General features: G+C 52.8%; 5 protein-coding genes across 5 annotated transcripts; 3 read left to right on the plus strand and 2 right to left on the minus strand.

Moving 5' to 3' along the window:
* Positions 1-207: 207 nt before the first annotated feature.
* On the minus strand, positions 208-586 carry SPSK_03731 (uncharacterized protein; the record flags this gene model as incomplete). The annotated part of the gene is made up of 2 exons (XM_016730565.1): positions 208-330; positions 470-586. The coding sequence occupies 2 exons, from the start codon at positions 584-586 to the stop codon at positions 208-210; spliced, it is 240 nt and encodes a 79-aa protein (XP_016585140.1).
* Positions 587-9854: 9268 nt separating this feature from the next.
* SPSK_03391 (uncharacterized protein) lies at positions 9855-11168 on the plus strand (the record flags this gene model as incomplete). Its single annotated transcript, XM_016730229.1, has 2 exons — positions 9855-10491; positions 10642-11168. The coding sequence occupies 2 exons, from the start codon at positions 9855-9857 to the stop codon at positions 11166-11168; spliced, it is 1164 nt and encodes a 387-aa protein (XP_016585141.1).
* A 1021-nt stretch (positions 11169-12189) lies between these two features.
* Positions 12190-12666, plus strand: SPSK_03688 (U4/U6 small nuclear ribonucleoprotein SNU13; the record flags this gene model as incomplete). Its single annotated transcript, XM_016730523.1, has 2 exons — positions 12190-12214; positions 12308-12666. 2 exons carry the CDS (start codon positions 12190-12192, stop codon positions 12664-12666), a joined length of 384 nt encoding a protein of 127 aa, XP_016585142.1.
* Positions 12667-13938: 1272 nt separating this feature from the next.
* On the plus strand, positions 13939-15276 carry SPSK_03383 (dolichyl-phosphate beta-glucosyltransferase; the record flags this gene model as incomplete). Its single annotated transcript, XM_016730221.1, has 1 exon — positions 13939-15276. One exon carries the CDS (start codon positions 13939-13941, stop codon positions 15274-15276), a length of 1338 nt encoding a protein of 445 aa, XP_016585143.1.
* Positions 15277-15487: 211 nt separating this feature from the next.
* SPSK_03071 (AAA family ATPase) lies at positions 15488-18007 on the minus strand (the record flags this gene model as incomplete). Its single annotated transcript, XM_016729914.1, has 1 exon — positions 15488-18007. One exon carries the CDS (start codon positions 18005-18007, stop codon positions 15488-15490), a length of 2520 nt encoding a protein of 839 aa, XP_016585144.1.
* Between the last annotated feature and the right edge of the window lie 378 nt (positions 18008-18385).

Raw genomic sequence — 18385 nt, forward strand, 5'->3', positions numbered from 1 at the left:
AGCAGCTGCTTTCTCTATGCGTGCCTCGGTACCACAGTAAACCAGTTGGAACGTACCATATCGCAAGGCAACCTTCGGCTTCTTGGAAGCTCAGTGCCATATCGAGACCGGTTGTCGGCTCTGTCCAGACGATAAGCGTGTCTAAAAAGGCGCCAGAGTCAGCAACAAAATGACTTCTCGTCGTATCAGCCGGGGAAAGGAGGACCATCACATGCCTTGCTGTCTCTGGAAGCCATCGTCGTGATGAATGCGCGTGTCGAGGAGCAACCGGTCAGGCGCATCCTCGGACTCCACGACGATGCGTGGTTCGCTCACCTCGCCGTCGTCATTCTAAAAAAGGAAAAAAGAAATGTCAGCATTGGAAAGGTGCCGAACGCAGAGGCCGGCCGGCTGTCGCCATCGGCACGCGACACGGTACACGCGACCGGCCGCAGGCACGATCGGGGAGAGACAAAACACAATCACGTACAGTGACAAAGGCCGAGGAGCAAAACCCGGTGCCACGATCGAACCAGTCATTATTGCGTAGTTCATAGACCTTGACTCGCTTGCGGTCGATCATCTGACGAGGCACGTTTTGTGCCATCATCGAGGTGTCGTGCTGCTCCTCGCCGTCAGTAGAGGGGAGACGGCCGTAGAGAATGTCGTAGTCCTGGTCGAGAGGCAAGAGTTCGGAGTCGACAAGAGTAACCGTCGCCAGCTTTTCGGTAATGGGGCGGAACAATTGCGCGCACGCAATTTTCCTGTCGCACAGCGCGTCAAGACCGGATGGCAAGTCTTGCGCGAAGGCAACGAAACAAAACACACGCAGACTCGTAACAGGGCGTCAAAAGAAAGACGGCCGCCCGATTCGTTCCGAGCACCGATACACAAGAGGCTGGCAAACGGGGGTCGACGAGTGGAGCGTAGTCGATCAATCGGGCGTCCGTGACAAGTTGGACGAAAGTCGGGAGCGATGAGAGACGAATAGTCAATGACAAAAGGACGAGAGGAAGTCGGAACGAATGGACGCTGTCGGCGCTATCACGTCGGAATCGGGCGTGTCCGAGGATGCTTGTCGAGACTCGATTGCGTTTTGCCCGTCGTCGATGCAGGGGACTTGGTGACGGGCACGGCGAGAGGCGAAAGCGAATGAGAATAAGAAAAGCGCGATGCGAGTTGGCGACAGGATGTGGTGAGACCGGGGGAAGGGGAGGGGAAGTCAAGGGGACGAGATACGAAAGAAAGATGTCGCGAGTTTCAGTGGGCCAGGCGCAAAGTCGAGGTCACGAAAATCCGGACGGGACAGGGATGGATGGGTTGGAAGAAAAGGTGACAAACGAGCAGAAGGGGACAATGCCGGGTGGGCCACAAAGAGGGAGGGAATGCAAGGGAACAGGCGACACCTACTTCGTAGGTTTTTTCCCCAGGCCAAGGTTGGCGATCGTAGTGGCGCCAGCGACGCAATGGCCAGCGGCAGTCAAGAGTCTGGCGGGAGTCGGTGGCGCGTGAGGCGAGGCGTGAGGCGAAAAACGACGGAGACTACTTGATTGCGTCGTTTTACGGGGTTTTCCAGGGGTCGTCACACGTGCAGTGGGCTGCGATGATGTGATAGTGCAAGGTGAGGATTTGAGGATTGCGATTCCTGCTTGCTTTTGAGCCGGGCTGGCCTCGTCTCTCTGATATGTCAAACACGTCGCCTGGTGTGAGAATGCAGGTGCACGCGCACGGTTCTCGATAAAACGACGAAACGACAAAAGCGAAAGTTTGTTCGTGGGTTGGGGGGCGTTGGGGGTGCTGGGTTGGGCAGAGCGGCAAGAAAGTGGTGGGTGCCGAGGACCGCACCTGGCCAATTCCATGCAGAGAAGAAGGGACAGCAAGCAGGGGTGGTGGAAAGTAAAAGGGTCCAGAAGGCCACGGAAGAAGAAAAATAGATAATATGTGTGCTAAGACCGTTCACGCAGTGCGCCGGAGCTTGCAGTGCTTTAGCGCTGCCTGACTGGCGTCTTGCACAGTATGAATGCAGGCCTAGCACCACGCGATGCAGGGTGGTGCGGCCCAGACGGCGCGTTGATAAACACTGTTGTGTAGCTTGAATAGGACTCTGAGAAAAAGAAGTCGAAAAATGCTGGCGACGCTTCCGGTTTGGCGATGCAAGCCTAGTCTGTGGGCTGCTCTTTCCTTTTCGAGAGCCCCTCCCCAGAGGACAAGTGCGCATCATACTTTCAGACAGCAGCTCAGTGAATTGCCACGATAGGCAGGACACGCCAAGCATCGGCAAATCAGGCAGGCACAGTTGGGCGCTCCTACCCAGCGCGCGTGCTCGGATTTTGGGGACGGTACAGTGCGCTATGTAGTTCAGCACTGTGTCTGGCCTAAGCATGCGCGTTGCTAGCCGCCCGGCTTGTGTGGGCGCTTCCCTCTTTCGTCCGTTGGGTGTGGGTGGACAAAACGGTAATGCTCCGGCACGGAGCACCACCTCCACGTTCCTCGACTTACAAGCGCAAGACACCAAAACAGCAGGTGCGATTCTCTCCGTCGCGGCTGCCCAATGTCTCACAGAAAACACAACGGCCACCACGCGTTTAACGGCGATCATGAGAGTTGCATGAAACACCTTTCCCGTCTTGCACACAATTGAACTTGTCCTATTGCTCGTCCGTCAACACCGCCGTCCCCCCAATAGCCGATTCCAACGCACAAGTAAATATCAAGAAAAGCCGATTTCGGGCTGTCTCTTCAGCAGAAGCCGGAAAGTAAAAAAAAAAAAAAAATATCTATCAAACCGCGAAAAAAAAACGATAAGTAAGAAATAAAGAATATTGTGCCAACCTCAGTATAGGCTTGGGTGCGAACGGTAGATGCAACCCTTAACGAGGACCACACAGCCCGTACAGACGACTTGATTAGCACCAGTTCTGGAGGATATGAGTTGCCGTGGCTAATCCAATGGCTCGGGTCTCGTCTTTGAAGTTGTGCTTTTCTAATGCGTGTTTGAGATAACAGGAAATAAGCACGGTGGTACTTTCGAGTCTGTGGATGAAGACACATCGGTATGAGCCCGCAGCCGTCTATCGAATATCACTCCTCAAACAACAGCCCTTGGTTGTCACAGCTTTTCGTCTTTCAAAAAACCGGCATTAAAAGATAATCACCGCAATCCAGGATGCTGCAAACGATCCGCTCGGACTATCGCCAAAAACACTCTCGGCACTCTTGGCACGGTAGAACCGCACTCTTATCCACATACCTGTGGCCTTCAGTTACTCGTCATTCGTGACGCCAATCGATGACGCCACCATCATCACGATACATTGAGTTGTTCTTGATATTGAATACAGAAGACGGTGTACCTACTACACCAACAGAGCTTAAGCCTTCACGGTAAGAAGAGTATCCTCCATTATCCTCTGCCTTGCTTTGAGCTTGCTTAAACCAGCAGCGAGAGAGAACCGTATCCGGCTCAGCTGCCCATGAAAACCTACAGGATAGAAGTAAGAGGCTCTCGCCAGTGCCCCAGGTCGGAAGACAAACTACACTGCCAGCCCCTTTCCCTGTTTGATTCCTCCAAATCGCAACATATACCATCTTCTGGTACAACAGGGACATTCTACTATATACACTTCACCATATTGACACAAGTCCAACATTCATATACCTACAAACGTCTTCAACCGAAAGCTGGCGTTCCCGAATGCAGAAAAATTTCACGTCAACATCGCGTCTGGCCAAACAACATCCAGGCCGCACCGAAGCATATAGTAGCCGTTGCAGCTGGTGAGCACACCGGTGTCGATGAACGCCACTCTCGACGGCGTAGTACACTTGACAGCCAGATTTCAGTCTTATCTGTTCCAAGTTTCATCCTGGCATGCTGTTGCTTGTGGACGAAATACCGACAGATCATTGCCTGGTGAGCACCAATGAAGCAACTGACGAAGAACGTCTGGGAAGGTTCTGTCCGAAGGTCAAGCCGCCGTCGGCACCTTGTCGGCTTGTGATGTGTAGATTAACCAAAACAAAGAATGAACATATCGCCGGCCAGTGGTAGGTTGATATTGAAGCACCAAATTTAGGTCACCCAGGTCGTGAATGAAGGCCTATCAGGAGTTTAATGACACACGGGCGTCAGCCTTTCGCATTTCGAGTCACTCGGACCTCACTCGACAAAGAAACATGACCGGGAACGTGGCCGCCTTGATGAGGGCGAGACAGGTCCCTTTGGATGGGCAGGGCCGGGCAACATAATCTGATCGTTCTGCTTGATGTCGGTTTGGCAATGGTGTTAACTCCAATATCAGGGCTGGTGTATGAATTCCAGACATTTAGTTCTGCCCTCTATCTGCAAGCAAAAATATAGATAAGGATGGTCGTATAATTCGGATGGTTGTTGAGGTGGAGGGTAGCTGTATCGAGATTTGGTATGAGAAAATTGACTGTCCGCGCCTCAGTCCAACTTCAGGCACCGACTACCACTTGGACGGGGCGCCGTGCTTGGTTTGATCGGTGGAAATAGTTTGATGATTTCCGATTTAATAGTCTCAATTTATTCGTCGTCTTCATTTTCATGGTATTTTTAATACGTCCATTATAATGTTATTTATACGTGTTATTACTTAGTTTATTCAGATTTTTTTATCAAATTAGGAAATATGATTTTAAATATGATCCTTTTTAATGAAATAAAATAACCAGCAAAACATGATAATATTTCGTTTATTCGACCTTACCTTATAAAATAAATAGATACGTTTGCAGTAGACATGTTCTTTGTATTACTACACATCAATCCATGACAATCTCTGCTATCCGTTATTGCACTTAGGCATTGCGAGCGTTTTCACTCCCATTTCTTAATATTCGAGCCACAAACGATCCTTTGTATGGTAACCCCTTTGTAAGCGTTTTGATTCTCATATGTGTTGTAAGGTAGCTTCTGCGCGCCTGTCCGTTCATTAAGTGTACTTTTTAAACAGCCTCCACTTTTGAATTTGTTTCTTTCACGATACTCTTTTCGACAGCGAAACAACCATGTCCATCCGTGTAAGCTTATGACAACATCTCCCAAGCTTTCATCGCACCTCCTAAAGCTTGGCCTGCCATGGCTAGGGTTAGCCTTGGCATTTGCAACAACCTTGCGGCAAGGCAAGCAACGGCCGGCAATACCAATGCTAGGGCGTCATATCTGTGATGCTCCTCAATCTGCCCAAACTCTTTTGGGCCATCGGTACAGGCCCAGCACGAACCAGTCTTGGCTAGTCCCGCCGCCCGTGCCGAAGTCGTATCGAACGACGAGAGGAGGACTGATGTACGAATTACGTGGCGTGCTTCCTCAGCGCTTTGGTCAATCTGGGAGAGTCATTCCAGAAAAACGGTGTTGTCTTCCTGCTCTGATCCGAAAGCCAAAAAGTGTAGTCAATTGGTTGGAGGAAGAGTCTAGACATGAGCACGAGGGAAAAAATTGAAGGCCCTGTCACACATTATCGCTGCTCAAGTTAAAGTTAATGTGTTCGTAGACTCGGTCACTCGACACCCCCATTCTTTTATCTGACAGGTGAGAACTTTTCCATTTCGGCTGACCGCTTTCGTCGCTGTCGTAAAATCCTAGTTAAGACGGTTCTCGCGATACTCCTCGTTGTTTTTGTCGGAACCCTGCCATTTTATTGACACGTGTTGACTGAAAAAGTAAAAGAGAATGTGATAGGCCAATGCGGCGACCGGACATGAAGTGTCAGGAGCAAGCCTTTTTAGTCACATCATCAAGGTATGGGCCCGGTTAAAGTCACCTTCAAAGAAGAGTCTTTGAACCAAAAAAATAAGACTCAGAAGCAACCATGCAAGTACGTGAGTCCCAAGAACCCACCTCGGAAGGAGACAACTTGAAAGCTACAAGATGTCCGCGCTTCAGCCCGCCAGGTTTCTACGACCTCTCCACAAGCACGACGGCCGGTATTGATGCCTGCGACGCTCTCGTTCCCTGACGTTCGTAATGATGCCGTTTAAATCTATGAAGCTTATGGTAGGATTTGGGACTTAAGACGTTCGTCGTTTTACTCGTTTTTCTCGTCTTCCAATTAAGGCGGCGCTTTTGCCTTATTTCAACACCTGAGATGATGCATTTTGGCTCACTTGGAATGGACGTCAGTGTCAACGTGGGTATGTAAGCCCGAAGGAACAGGCTAATGCAGCTTTAAAGAAACCGGGGAGGGGGCCAAAAGCCATCTCCCAAAACCAGGGTTGTGGTTGTAAGTTGTGTGCAACCAAGGCGAGTAGTAAAGGTGCGAGTGAAAAGGTAGCACGCTGCACCTCTCATCTTGTTTGTTGTACTTGGATAAGTTCATATGAAATGTGCGGGATGTTGCGCCGCAAACCGACTCTCTCGAGCTGGACCATGTCGTCCAGACACATATTTCGTCGGCTCGTGATTCGGCAAACCAATATCACGTTCTTTGTAACGAGACCCATGAGGAAGGAGGACATTGAGAGATAGGGTTTGGCAAAGCACCCTCTGCCCGGATTTCGTCATATACGTGGCACAGCTTTAAGTTGCCCTTCGGGCGGCATGTCACAGATGCCAGCGGGCCTTTTGTCTAGAAAAAGGTGACAAAAGTTAATTAATAGAGGCGAGAATAAGACGGGAGGTCAATATACCCTGCACTTCGTATAACGCAGCTGATAGGCAGCCTGAGATCAGAAACCAATCAGAGCTGCGCTTGCAGATGATCAGTCTGGAGGGATAATGGCGACTCTCGGACACGTTCGTGGCCAGCCTTGTCCAACAAAAGAGGGCTGAATATGAAAACACGAACATAGAGTCTTCAAAAAGACGTATCGGAGGTCCGCAGTGCCCTCTTATACAACATCGAGCCGCGATGAGGCACTGGCGACGGTCGACAAACGGGGATAATGGCAACGACAACGTGCCTCAGTCGAATGCATGGCCTTGTCTACTCAAAAGGACTCAAAATGGTAGGTTGATTCAACCCAGGTCTGTGTTTGGTGATAGGCCTGGAGTGAGAATTTGCGCCGTGGGTGCTGGTTGACAAGTCTCTCTGCAGACATTACGCTCCTATTATTGTCACTAGTCGAATGGATCGGTACTCTGTCACTGACAGGACCTCGGAACGGCGGCAAGAACAAAGTTGGACGTGGACAGAAGGAGGCACGGCAAAGGAAGATCCTCCACCATACGACCATTTGTCGGGGAAGCAGGGCAAAGACGTGACTGCCCTGTGCCGTGTAAGGGAGACCTTATTTCTCTTTCCTTTTTTGTGTTGCCAGTTTGGGCGGACGAGGCAGGTGCTACACGGTTTGGGTTGCGACTTTCCTATTTCGGCCTTGTTCTGTCTGCGGGCACCTTCTTTCCAAATATTTCGAAGTGACGACTTCTGCCACTTCCCGTTATGTCAGTATCTTCGGAGCATTGTTTCCTGTCTCATCTTGAGATTTCTTTTTCTCCTCCTTTGGTCCCTTTTCGCCATTTCTTCTTATCTTTCATTTTTATAGACAGCTCGACATTGTACGCCCGACGCCGCGACCTGCGACAGCCAAAGAAAACAAAATTTGCCCAGCTGTCAATAAATCTCCACCGTTCCGGGTCCCAACCCGACATTATGGCTTCCAGCAAGGTGAAGACAACTCGGAAGCGGACCTCTGCAGCAATACATAAGAAGCAGACAAAAGCCTTGGCAGCCAGTATCAAAATTATTTCGCTCGCCAGCGAAAAGCCGTCTCATTCATCCTATCTACGCCTGTCGGCGTTGCAAAGCGCCTCTTAGCCCCTGCAGAACACGACTAGGATCAGGGAGACTGACGAGGAGATCTCCCAGAGTCAAACAGACAAAGAGTGGCGTTCGTTTTTCGTCTTGTCGTGTCGAGGCCTGTTATCTTGGCGAAAAGCATGTCACCCAACGTACGCCTTTAACTTTTCCACCTTCGTATACCTATACATTGTTCCTCTGTCATCCTAGAGCAACGAGATTTCTGTATCACGCGAATACAGCCACAACAAACCGACGCTCAACTTTTGACCGCCTCCTCATTTTCTCTCGAGCCAAACCGTAGCGGCAAGCTACCCTTGTCGTGCGAGGACAAGGATGTAGGCAATCCGAGGAGGCACAAATACCACGGCATTCTATTTTAGAGACGCCAGAAACCGGGCGTCTCGTAAAATATACGACGACTTTTTGGACGCCACTGGCATGGACGTGACAAACCCCTGAGTGCGACAACAAAGACTGCCACGTCTGGCACAACCGGAAATGTGACGAGAACACTCCGATTAGGGAGCAACACTCACGAAAAGATGGAATCATACATATTGGCCTCGTTTTCATGAAGTCTAGATTTCGACGGATACCGCATAATATCCCGTGCTTTGACAGTTTCTAGCAAAGGACCAGCTGAACGACTTACTCACCCGTCATCCTCCGCCGAAGTCATACGTATAATGCCACGGCCCCCAAACGTGAAACGAAAAAGACGAAAAGCACTGAAATACTTCCGCGAACAGCTTCCCATTTCGAATCTGCAGGCCTTTTGCTTTCAGCTGCTCCGATTTTTCGAGTCTGTTTCGTCTTCTTTGCTCTGAGCCGTGCGCTTGCTTCTTCCAGTGACGATCGCCGAATCTGGATCGTTCTTCCAACCGCGCCCATCTTGTCTCTGTCACTGGTTTGTGTTTCCCCATGTTTCCTTATCAGGTGAGACCTTCCCGCCGCTTCGGTTTAACCTAGCTATACATTGGCTCCATTAAAACTAATCCATCTAGGACATTTCCTGTGTACAGTATGCATTGACCACCGACAGCAAATGGCTGGCACATTATTATCGGAATTTTTGAAATTGTATTTTTGCCAGCCCTTTTTGAGACGGGTTGATCAAAAGCCTGTTTGTCTGTTGCAGTCTCTGTCTAGGCTCGCTAACTGTTTGCAAGAGAGATTGATCCTGGCCTTCGGGACGAGCCGATATTTCTGGCAACGCTGTCGTTCTTCGTAAGTGCACAGACAATCCGGCAATGATTTCGATCCTCGTGGCTACGAAATCTAGATTGTTCCAGTGAAAATGCTTTCTTCCAATGGTTTCTGTTTTATTGTTTCAGAACTCTTCATTTGGTCGGAGTTTGCAGTTAGTTTCTGTTGCCATCATGGTTTCTCAGATCGTCCCTTTTTTCCTTTTCTTTTGCTTATTTTTCTTCTGTTTTTCACAGTCCACTAATGGAGCGAATCAGCCGCAGATGCCCTTCACCCCTGTCCGAGTTTCCGGGAGGAGTCGAGAGACGCCTACCGCTTCTCACACACCCTCACACCGTCCGCCTACGACAACACCAACTCCACCTTACCCCTGTTCCTCCCGGCCAAGTTGAACTTCCAGGACGTTTATTCCCTTTCGCCTCGTAAGCACCCTTGCTTATTTCTTTTTTTTGTATATTTTTAATTCCTTTTTACCTCCAAGGCGTGCTGTATTATTTAAAACCAGAAAAGCTTCCAGTACATGGCCCCATCTCAGCGAGCTCTTTTTGTACTCAGTCCACCTATCTCTTCCTCACGCCTTTCTTTACTCACAAGAACTGTACTGCCTGCGCGCCAGCTTCCTTAAAAGGCTGCAGACGTCCTCATCTCCAATTTTTCCATCAGGTCATTCCTAAACCAGCCTTTTGTCTCAAACAGGTTCCAGAAACAAAGCACAACACCTGATTTTCTTTGTTTCTCTCTCCTGCATTGGGACATTTGAATAGATATCTGCGCGAACACGAACTCTCCACTGTCGCTCTTTTTCTCAACCACGAAAAACCTACTCACCCCATCTCATTGATTCCCCTATATCACTCACCCCCTGTCCTCTTTTACAGAAAGTAACACGCAACCTCACCGATCGCAATGTCTTTTTTCTCTATCGTTAAAAAAGCCCGACAGGCTAAAGAGCAGTCGGTCAGCAAACCCTCCGAAAAGCAACTTGGAAAGCAGAAAGATGAGCTAGCCAAGCCGCGATACGTCCATGTTCCGACACACGCAGCTGCAGACGCCCTTATGGGAGCTCCGGCCGGCTGGATGCGGGACGACGCCGAGCGGATCCGGGAGAACAACATAAAACGCAACGCCAAGCTAGCTGGCCAATTGTTACGGCCACCACGGCCGGCAAGCTCGTCTATAATGAGCCCTCTGCATGTCGACGTGCACGCGGACAGCAGCAGCAAGAAATACGGCCGCCGTCTTGGAAACGCTAGTAGCAGGGCCTCTCTGAGAAGCTCACATACCACTCCGGGTACATCAGCCGCATTCAGCCAGTTGAGCTTGAGTAGTCTGGATGCAGAGCTTGTCCGTGCCCGCATGTCACATCTTGAGGCTTCTCGAAACGGGCCGTACCACTCTCAAAGTGCCCACACGTCGTCAGTATCACAAGCTGTTTCCTCAGAATCATCGACTTCCAGATCCTCGCCTTCTTCATCTCCATCCACGTCACCTTCGACATACTCGGCGGCGTCTTTTGGGCCGCAGAAGAGCTCCACGAACAAAGGTGTGATTTCCAAAATTACCCTCAAGTCGTCTTGAGAGCATTGCACGTCTTCTTTGTACCAATACTGCAGCAACGTCTCTACCGTCATGCTGTATTCAGAAACGACTCCGTACTAACAGTGCGCCACTTATTTTCAACCAATGTACCCAGACGGCAACTTAGGCTACTATGGAGAGACTTGCGGAGAGCACGGCCCTTCAAGCATGGAATCTATCGAGATGAGGGTATTTCCGTCCGGCACAACAAAATCCAAGAGTACCCGCAATTGCAACTCCAACAGCTCCACCTCCATTATGCCCAGCCAGTACGATCTTCCATCAACGGGTATTCAAGAACGCAGGAGGCAACTGAATCCTTATGGACAACATGTTAGGATCGGTGAGCCTAGCATTCCACACATACAGCACCCAGTGGGCCATTCTCGGCTGTCCACAGAGCGCACCCTGGTACCTACCACGATTGGCTCACCCCGTCCCTCACCAGCCCATACGTTCATCGACTCCTGCTCGACTCTGAGTTTGGTTATGGCCGAGACTGCGGCTTCAAAGAATCCGCTGTCAAAATCGGACAACCGCGAAGCCCAGTTAGCGTCTGCCGCAGAAGAGCGAGTCTACTCGACAACAACGTGCCAACTTGAGGAGCCCCTTACAGCATGCCTCCAACCAGTCTCAATTTGAAATTTGATAGTCTTTTCTTTGCCGCTCGTTTTGATATCCTTTGCCCCTTACTTTTCACGTCGTTCCTTCTACTGTCAGGTTCACATTCCGCACCTTGGTCATAAGTTGCATCGCATTGGCAGATGATAATTGGCGTTATATCTGGACGTTACCTTACTAATTATTGGTTATCTTTTTCATTTTGCTCCTGCTGTTTCTGCAGACATGTTGCCATCATATATTCTTTCATTGAATTTGGCGTTTACTATTGGATATTCAGGACAGAGATACAGCTAGATTTGAGCTCGTGGGATATGTACTTATCATGCTGCAGAAATATGTTAGGCACGAAATGGTACTGTCGCTTTCCTAACTACTAAAACGACTGCCGATTCGATTTTTTTTATCCGTCGTTGTACTTGTCCTCGTTCCCATGTTCGGCGAAACATTTCAATATATTTTCTCCTAACATTGCCTGACTGATGACACGACAACTTGCCATCAACTGCACCTGTTTTGGACGCCTTATTTCTGCACATACACCTGGTGAACTATTTCATTTACAAGGGGTGCGGACAGTGGTTTGAGCTCTCAGCAACATACGAATTACATGTTGATGCTTCAAAATTGAGTTTCCTAGTTGGGCGTGTTAGTTGGTGACGGTGTTTTGATTGGCTGTTGCCACGACTTAAGTAAGACCAAAATAGCGGGTACCAAATGAGTACTGCACGTGATTCAACTCGTGCAGTTCACGAATCGCGAAAAAAATCCTGCAGCGCTGGCTTTGAAAGCGGTGAGAGATTCTGCCGAAAAAAGTTCCCGCTCAGCCAAAAAAGTGAAGCTTTTTTCGCTTGCTCTTTTCACACTCTCTCGTCATCACGCAAACGCACTTCTTTCACATTTTCCCGCAACCAACGGCAGTGAACCTCCCACAGGCGAGCCACCAGAAACATCCCCCTTTTTTTTACTCTTTAGCATCAACGTCGTTCAACTTTTTTTTCTCTTTTCTTGTCGTCCCGACGCTCTTTGAACCACCTGAAAAATGTCTGGTAACAAGGAATCTGCTGGTACGTTTCCGTCTCTCAAGCTGCGCGCAATGCCCAGTGCTCAATACACGTCTTTCCCTCCTTCTCTTCGTCATGAACTAACTCCTCTTCCAGCCTGGCCTCTGGCCGACCCTGCCCTCTCGCAGGAGATCCTCGACCTCCTCCAGTCTGCCACCCACTACCGCCAGGCCAAGAAGGGTGCCAACGAGGTCACCAAGGCCCTGAACCGCAACACCTGCGAGATTGCCATTCTCGCCGCGGACGCCAACCCGCTTGCCATCCTGCTGCACATTCCCCTGCTGTGCGAGGACAAGAACACGCCCTACGTGTTTGTGCCGAGCAAGGTCGCTCTGGGCCGCGCTTGCGGCGTCAGCCGCGCCGTGATTGCTGCCAGCATCAGCACCAACGAGGCCAGCGACCTGGCTGGCCCGATCAAGGCCCTCAAGGACAAGGTCGAGCGTCTGGCCATCTAAGTGGCGCGGATGGGGGACGCTTCAGGGCCTGCAAGAGCTCTACCCATCATCCCGTTTCACCACTTCGCCATTACCGCACATTCGTCGCCAAGCACGCGCCGTGGCATCATAAGATACCCATGTCGGACTGCCAGGAGTAGAATAGGACAACAAGAAACTAGGAAAAATAAAGAGAAAATAGAAAGAACGGCCTGGGAGCGCGAGTGTCCGGATTTGTGCCAAGCCGACAGGTGGTCAACTCTCGGACCTTAACCGCCCCAGCGCACTTTTTGCTAATCTTGCGTTTGCCCCTACTGTGACGAGTGTGCGCCCTTATATCTGCATTTGAGTAGCTTGTGTGTCGTAGACAGGGAGACAAATAATACAATATTGAAAGATTTCGATGCTTTGCAGCTCGTAATCTTCCAAGATATCCCTCCGTACGTTGGCGATGCACTGGAGGTTTCGACGTTGACCGTGATCAACGTCGGCCTCGTATGTTACCGTACTCACCTTCTCGTAGAGTACTGTGTCCTCCGTACGATACGTCAACCAATTCACGGCTTTGCCTGTTTGTTGACGAAATCGTCGAAGTCATACGACGTAATCGCGGCACTTAATTACGGTGCGCTTTAGCGCTGTACTGCGAAGTGCTGAGTGCCTGTAAATACAGTGGGGGATCGGCAGGGCGTGGCCACCCAGAACCATGTCCGCACCTTCCCATAATTGGTTCGTATTATTACGCGGAAGGCGCCTGCAAAGTCGCACCATAGCACCTGCCCTAGAGAAGCTGCCACCTTGCTCCAACACAACTCCACGTCTCCTCGTCTCCAAAACGCGGAATAGCTTCTCTCTCCTCTCTTTCGCCAATGCATATTGTCTCGACGAGGGAGACAGGCCAGCACGGTCCACACCCAACCGACTTTCTTTCCTACAAAGTACGAATCTCAAGTTCGTTTCTTTTTCTTAGTGTCCCAGTATCCTACGACCGCGACCTTCTCCTGTATTCTTTGTCCTCGACTCGTTCTCTCCTTTCTGTCACTCTCTCTTCATTTTCAATCCCTCTTCTCCGGCCTTGTTTCTTCTCGCTCTCTCGAGATGCTAGGCCGCTGTTGAGCAGCACGGCCGAGACAATCGTCGACAAGGAAACGATAAGAACGAGGCACAACCCACTCTCGCGACATCACGACCTCGATCCAACGATTCTACAAATCGAGAATGCTATCAACGACGACCGGGGAGTAAACACCACACATACAACTCCCACCCCACGACTTCGCCCCCTCCTCCGCTATGGCCGGCGTCTTTGACCTCGTCGGCTCCCTCCTCGCCGCCCTCTTCTCGATTCCTATCCCGTTGCTGCTCCTGGCCTTTACGACCCTCGTTGCCGTCGCCAGCATCGCCGGCTATCTGCTCCTCTGCCACATTGCGCCCAAGCCAAGACTACCCTTTCCTTCCGAAAAGACCTACCAGACAAGTGCTCCTTCGACCGGCACCGGCAAGGACGCAGCCGTTGTCACACGGCCGCTGCCTTGCTGGTACGACAAGTGGCTAGCAGAGCGGCACCTTGCCGAGACGGCCAAGGACAGCGACAAGAATGCCTACAGCCTCGGCGCCATTGAGCCCGCGGAGGTGGGCTTGACCGTTGTAGTACCCGCCTACAACGAGGCCAAGCGCATCTTGCCCGCCCTCGAGGAGATGGTTGACTACTGCGACAAGCGCTTCGGCCGGCCGAAGCCGTCGACCCAAAGCCGGTCAAAACCGGGCCAGCAGACACGCAGGCCGACGGCCGCACCGAAGCGCAAAAAGGCCCCGTCTGCCGCCGTGCTCTACGACTTTCCCGCCGACCGGGCCGACTCCAACGGCACTGCGTCGACGTCGTCGTCACTCGACACCGAGCTGCCCTCTAGCTACGAGATTCTGATTGTCAACGACGCCAGCAGCGACAACACCGTCCAGGTCGCCCTGGACTTTGCCCGCGACCGCGGCCTGCACGACGTGCTGCGCGTCGTCACCCTTGCCAAGAACCGCGGCAAGGGCGGTGGCGTCACCCACGGCCTGCGCCACGCCCGCGGCGCCTACGTCGTCTTTGCCGACGCCGACGGCGCCTCGCGCTTCAGCGACCTGGACAAGCTGATTGAGGGCTGCGATGTCGTCGTGGACGCGTCCGACCGCGGCGTCGCCATAGGCAGCCGCGCCCATCTCGTCGGTAGCGCCGCCGTCGTGCAGCGGTCGGCGCTGCGCAATTTCCTGATGAAGTCGTTCCACTTTGTCCTGACCATCCTGACGCCCCCCGCCACCTCGCGCATCGGCGACACCCAGTGTGGCTTCAAGCTGTTTAGCCGCAACGCCCTGCCCCACATTGTGCCCTACATGCACACCGAGGGCTGGATCTTTGACATTGAGATGCTCATGCTGGCCGAGTCGGCGCCCGCGACCCCCGTTGTGGCCCACGACGGCAGCATCATTGGCACCAGCGCGGGCATCAAGGTCGCCGAGGTGCCCGTGGGCTGGCACGAGGTCGACGGCAGCAAGATGAACCTGGTCCAAGACAGCATCCGCATGGCCATGGGTCTGACCGTGCTGCGCGCCAGTTGGATGCTGGGCGTGTACCGCCGGCGGTTGACTTGAGACGGGTGCTGAGCGGAATACCGACGAGACAAGTAAGCAATGCTTTATGGGAGACGAACGATGCATGTAAAAAGTGTAGAAATCGTCAAGGTCTTATATATGGGTCATCTATGGTAAACAAAGCGGAATGCCGATGCCTAGGGATATCTATCTAGGAAATAAAATGAGAAAAAAAAAGAAGAAAAAAAAGAAGAAAAAAAAGCCTGCTCTTCTATTTGAAAGACGGCGACCAGCGGGCGAAGTGGTCCAGCATCAGTGGTGTGATCGTCTTGGGCGCCCGCTTGATCTCCGTCAAAAATGCGTCCGTCGTAATGTACTCAGGACCCGTCCCGTTCAGGAACGCCCGGTTGGCGCTCTCGCCCGCTTTCTGGCAGATGCCCAGAATCTCGGCGCCCGACAGCTGCGCCGATTCCCGGCCCAACAGGTCCAAGTCCAAATCGGCACTGACCAGCATGTCCTTGGTCCAGCTGGCAAAGATGGCCCGCCGCGCCGGCTCGTCTGGCGGCGGCACATAAAAGTGCTTGTCAAACCGGCCTGTCCGCAGCAGCGCTGGGTCTAGCGCCTCGGGCCGGTTCGTCGCCGCCACCACCAGCACCTTGTCGAGCGGCTCAAAGCCGTCCAGCTCCGACAGCAGGGCCGGCACCATCTGGGGCCCGCGGCTGGACGACGCGCTGCCGTCACCAAAGTTGGCCCGCCGGCCGCCGAGGGCGTCAATCTCGTCCAGAAAGATGACGGCGGGCGACGCGCGCCGCGCCTTGTCAAACAGCTCGCGGATGCTGCGCTCCGTCTCGCCCACATACTGGTTGAGCAACTCGCCGCCTTTTACCGAGAAGTAGTTGAGCTCGCTCTCCGTGGCCAGCGCCTGTGCCGCCATGGTCTTGGAGCAGCCCGGCGGGCCGTACAGCAAGAAGCCGCGCGCAAACGGCTTGATGCGCGGCCGGTACTTTTCCGGGTGATTCATCATATCCACGCGCTCCCGCAGCGCCATTACGAGGTCGGCCTGGCCGTGGATGTCGTGCCAGTACACCGGCCGCGGCTTGACGTCAATGCCGTCCATGCGGCTGGGACGCACGCGCCTCCGAGCGTCCTTGAAGTCGTCTTCCGTCACGTAAAACGGCTCCTCCCCGTGTGCTTGTGGCAGGGCAGCACCTCCATCGCCGTTGGCAGAAGCCTCATCAATTTGGCCTTCTTTCTTTTCTGTTTCCTCCCTCGCCAGGGCGGCCTTGTGTAGGCGGAATAGGAGCGCCTCGTTCCAGAGCTTCAACAAGTCGTGGCCGTTAAAGGCGTGTGTCTGGTGGCTCAACTCCTTGATCATGCGATCGCCTTGGTCGGGTGGCAACGGCATGTCGAACGAGCGCAAGATGGCCCTGCGGCCAGCAGGGTCGGGGAAGGGGAGCTCGATAACGTGGGACAGGCGGCCAGGCTCCCGCAAATCGGCGGGGATGTCCTTGTGGTAATCCAGACAGGAGACGAGGACGATAAGCTGCGGTACCTGCGGAACTTCCGAGCCAGGCAGGCCTGGAGGCGTGCTCTGTCCGCCATTGTAGACGTTCGAGTCAAGAAAATCGCACAGCGCCTGTATGACCGCTGTGCGGTTATTCCGCTCCTCAATAAGCAGCTTCTGAATGTTGTCAATGGTGACAATACTTGGCCGCTGCTCGTATGCTTTCTGGAACGTCTCCTGGATGGAGGACAACTTGTCGTTTGGCCGGATGGGAAACACTGTGCCCCAGCCAGTCGAGGTGATTCTGTTAAGGAGCATCGTCTTTCCCGTGCCCTTGTCGCCCTGTAGTACCGCCGCACAAGAAAGACCAGTGCGCGGGTAGCTCACGGTCGGGTCAAAGCAAGTCAGGAACCGGTTCAGCTCCTTTACGGCCTTATCCAGACCCTCAATCTGGTCGAGCTTGATGGCTGTCGGTGGTGACGACTGGTTTGCTTCTGCCGGTGGTGTCTGCGGCAGCTTGGATGCTGGTTTAAGTGCTGGTGAGGATGGCACTGTGCGGGACTGTAGTCGTCTTGACGGCGATGCGGTCGGCGAGGCTGTCGCTGCTGCAGCCGAGCGCAATGGCAACGTGGTAGTAAGTGAAGCCTTGGGAGTCTTGGGCGTCTGCGGTAGTGCTGGAGAGGGCATTCCTGCGCGAGAGGAGCCAGCTACATCGGTGAACTGCACGCTCGTCTGATCCATCGTAAACCGGGCCACGCCGTCCGTCCGGCCGTCCACAGCCCTGATGCGGAACGTTCGCTTCGTCCGCCGGTGGTACACGTCGCGAACAACCATGCCAGGGTACACGAGCTCGGCAAGGTCCAGCTGGTCCTCAAGCATGGTAGCCCAGCCGGACAGCTCGATCGCTTGTGTCGACGAGGTCACGGGCGCCAGGCCGTCCCGGTTCGTGATGTCCTCCACGTCCACCTCAGCGGCCGCGGACAGGGTGCGCCCGTCGACGGTGATGCGGCACTTTTCATTCGCGCTGATTCCACAGGCTTCACGAAACGCTTTGGAAACGCGGGCGAGGCCCTTTTTCAACGGCTCAGGCGACGCCCAGAGACTGGCCTCGCGCAACACGGGTTGGCCATCGGTGATGCTGAGGGTCTCGATGGTGCAGAGGCGGTCGTTGTCCAGCGTGCCTGTGAGCTGGAGCAGGTTGTCCTTGCTCACGACAATGCGTGCTGCTGCTTTCGCCGCCGGTTCTTGGTTGAACGAGGCCACGTTGACCTCGATGGATTTGCCCATCGTTTTGTTCTGGGTGAAGGGATGTGGAATGTAAAAAGCAGGAAAGACAATACAGGCAAGAACTGGGACTTCTGCTTTTGGGAATGCCCCTCGCTTCCGTTCCTTCCCCTACGAACCGACCGTGGGATGCTCTTTCCTGTGAAAATTTGTAAATCGGTCGTTCTTTCTCATTCATAGTCAACCACACAGGTCGCTCTTTCCCGGCAGTGTGTTGACTCGTCCTAGGAATTTCTCGAATTTCTTAGGGCGTTATGCGGGTTGTAATAATTTTGCCGCCCGTCACCGCTCCTGCAAACTTGTAAGTGAACCCACTGTGGCCTGGCCTAGCACCTGCGCTGCAAATCTGATTGGGTAGAGCGCTGTAGGCTCACTTTGAAC

This window comes from Sporothrix schenckii (assembly GCF_000961545.1).
Source record: "Sporothrix schenckii 1099-18 chromosome Unknown Cont47, whole genome shotgun sequence".
Classification (NCBI taxonomy): domain Eukaryota; kingdom Fungi; phylum Ascomycota; class Sordariomycetes; order Ophiostomatales; family Ophiostomataceae; genus Sporothrix; species Sporothrix schenckii.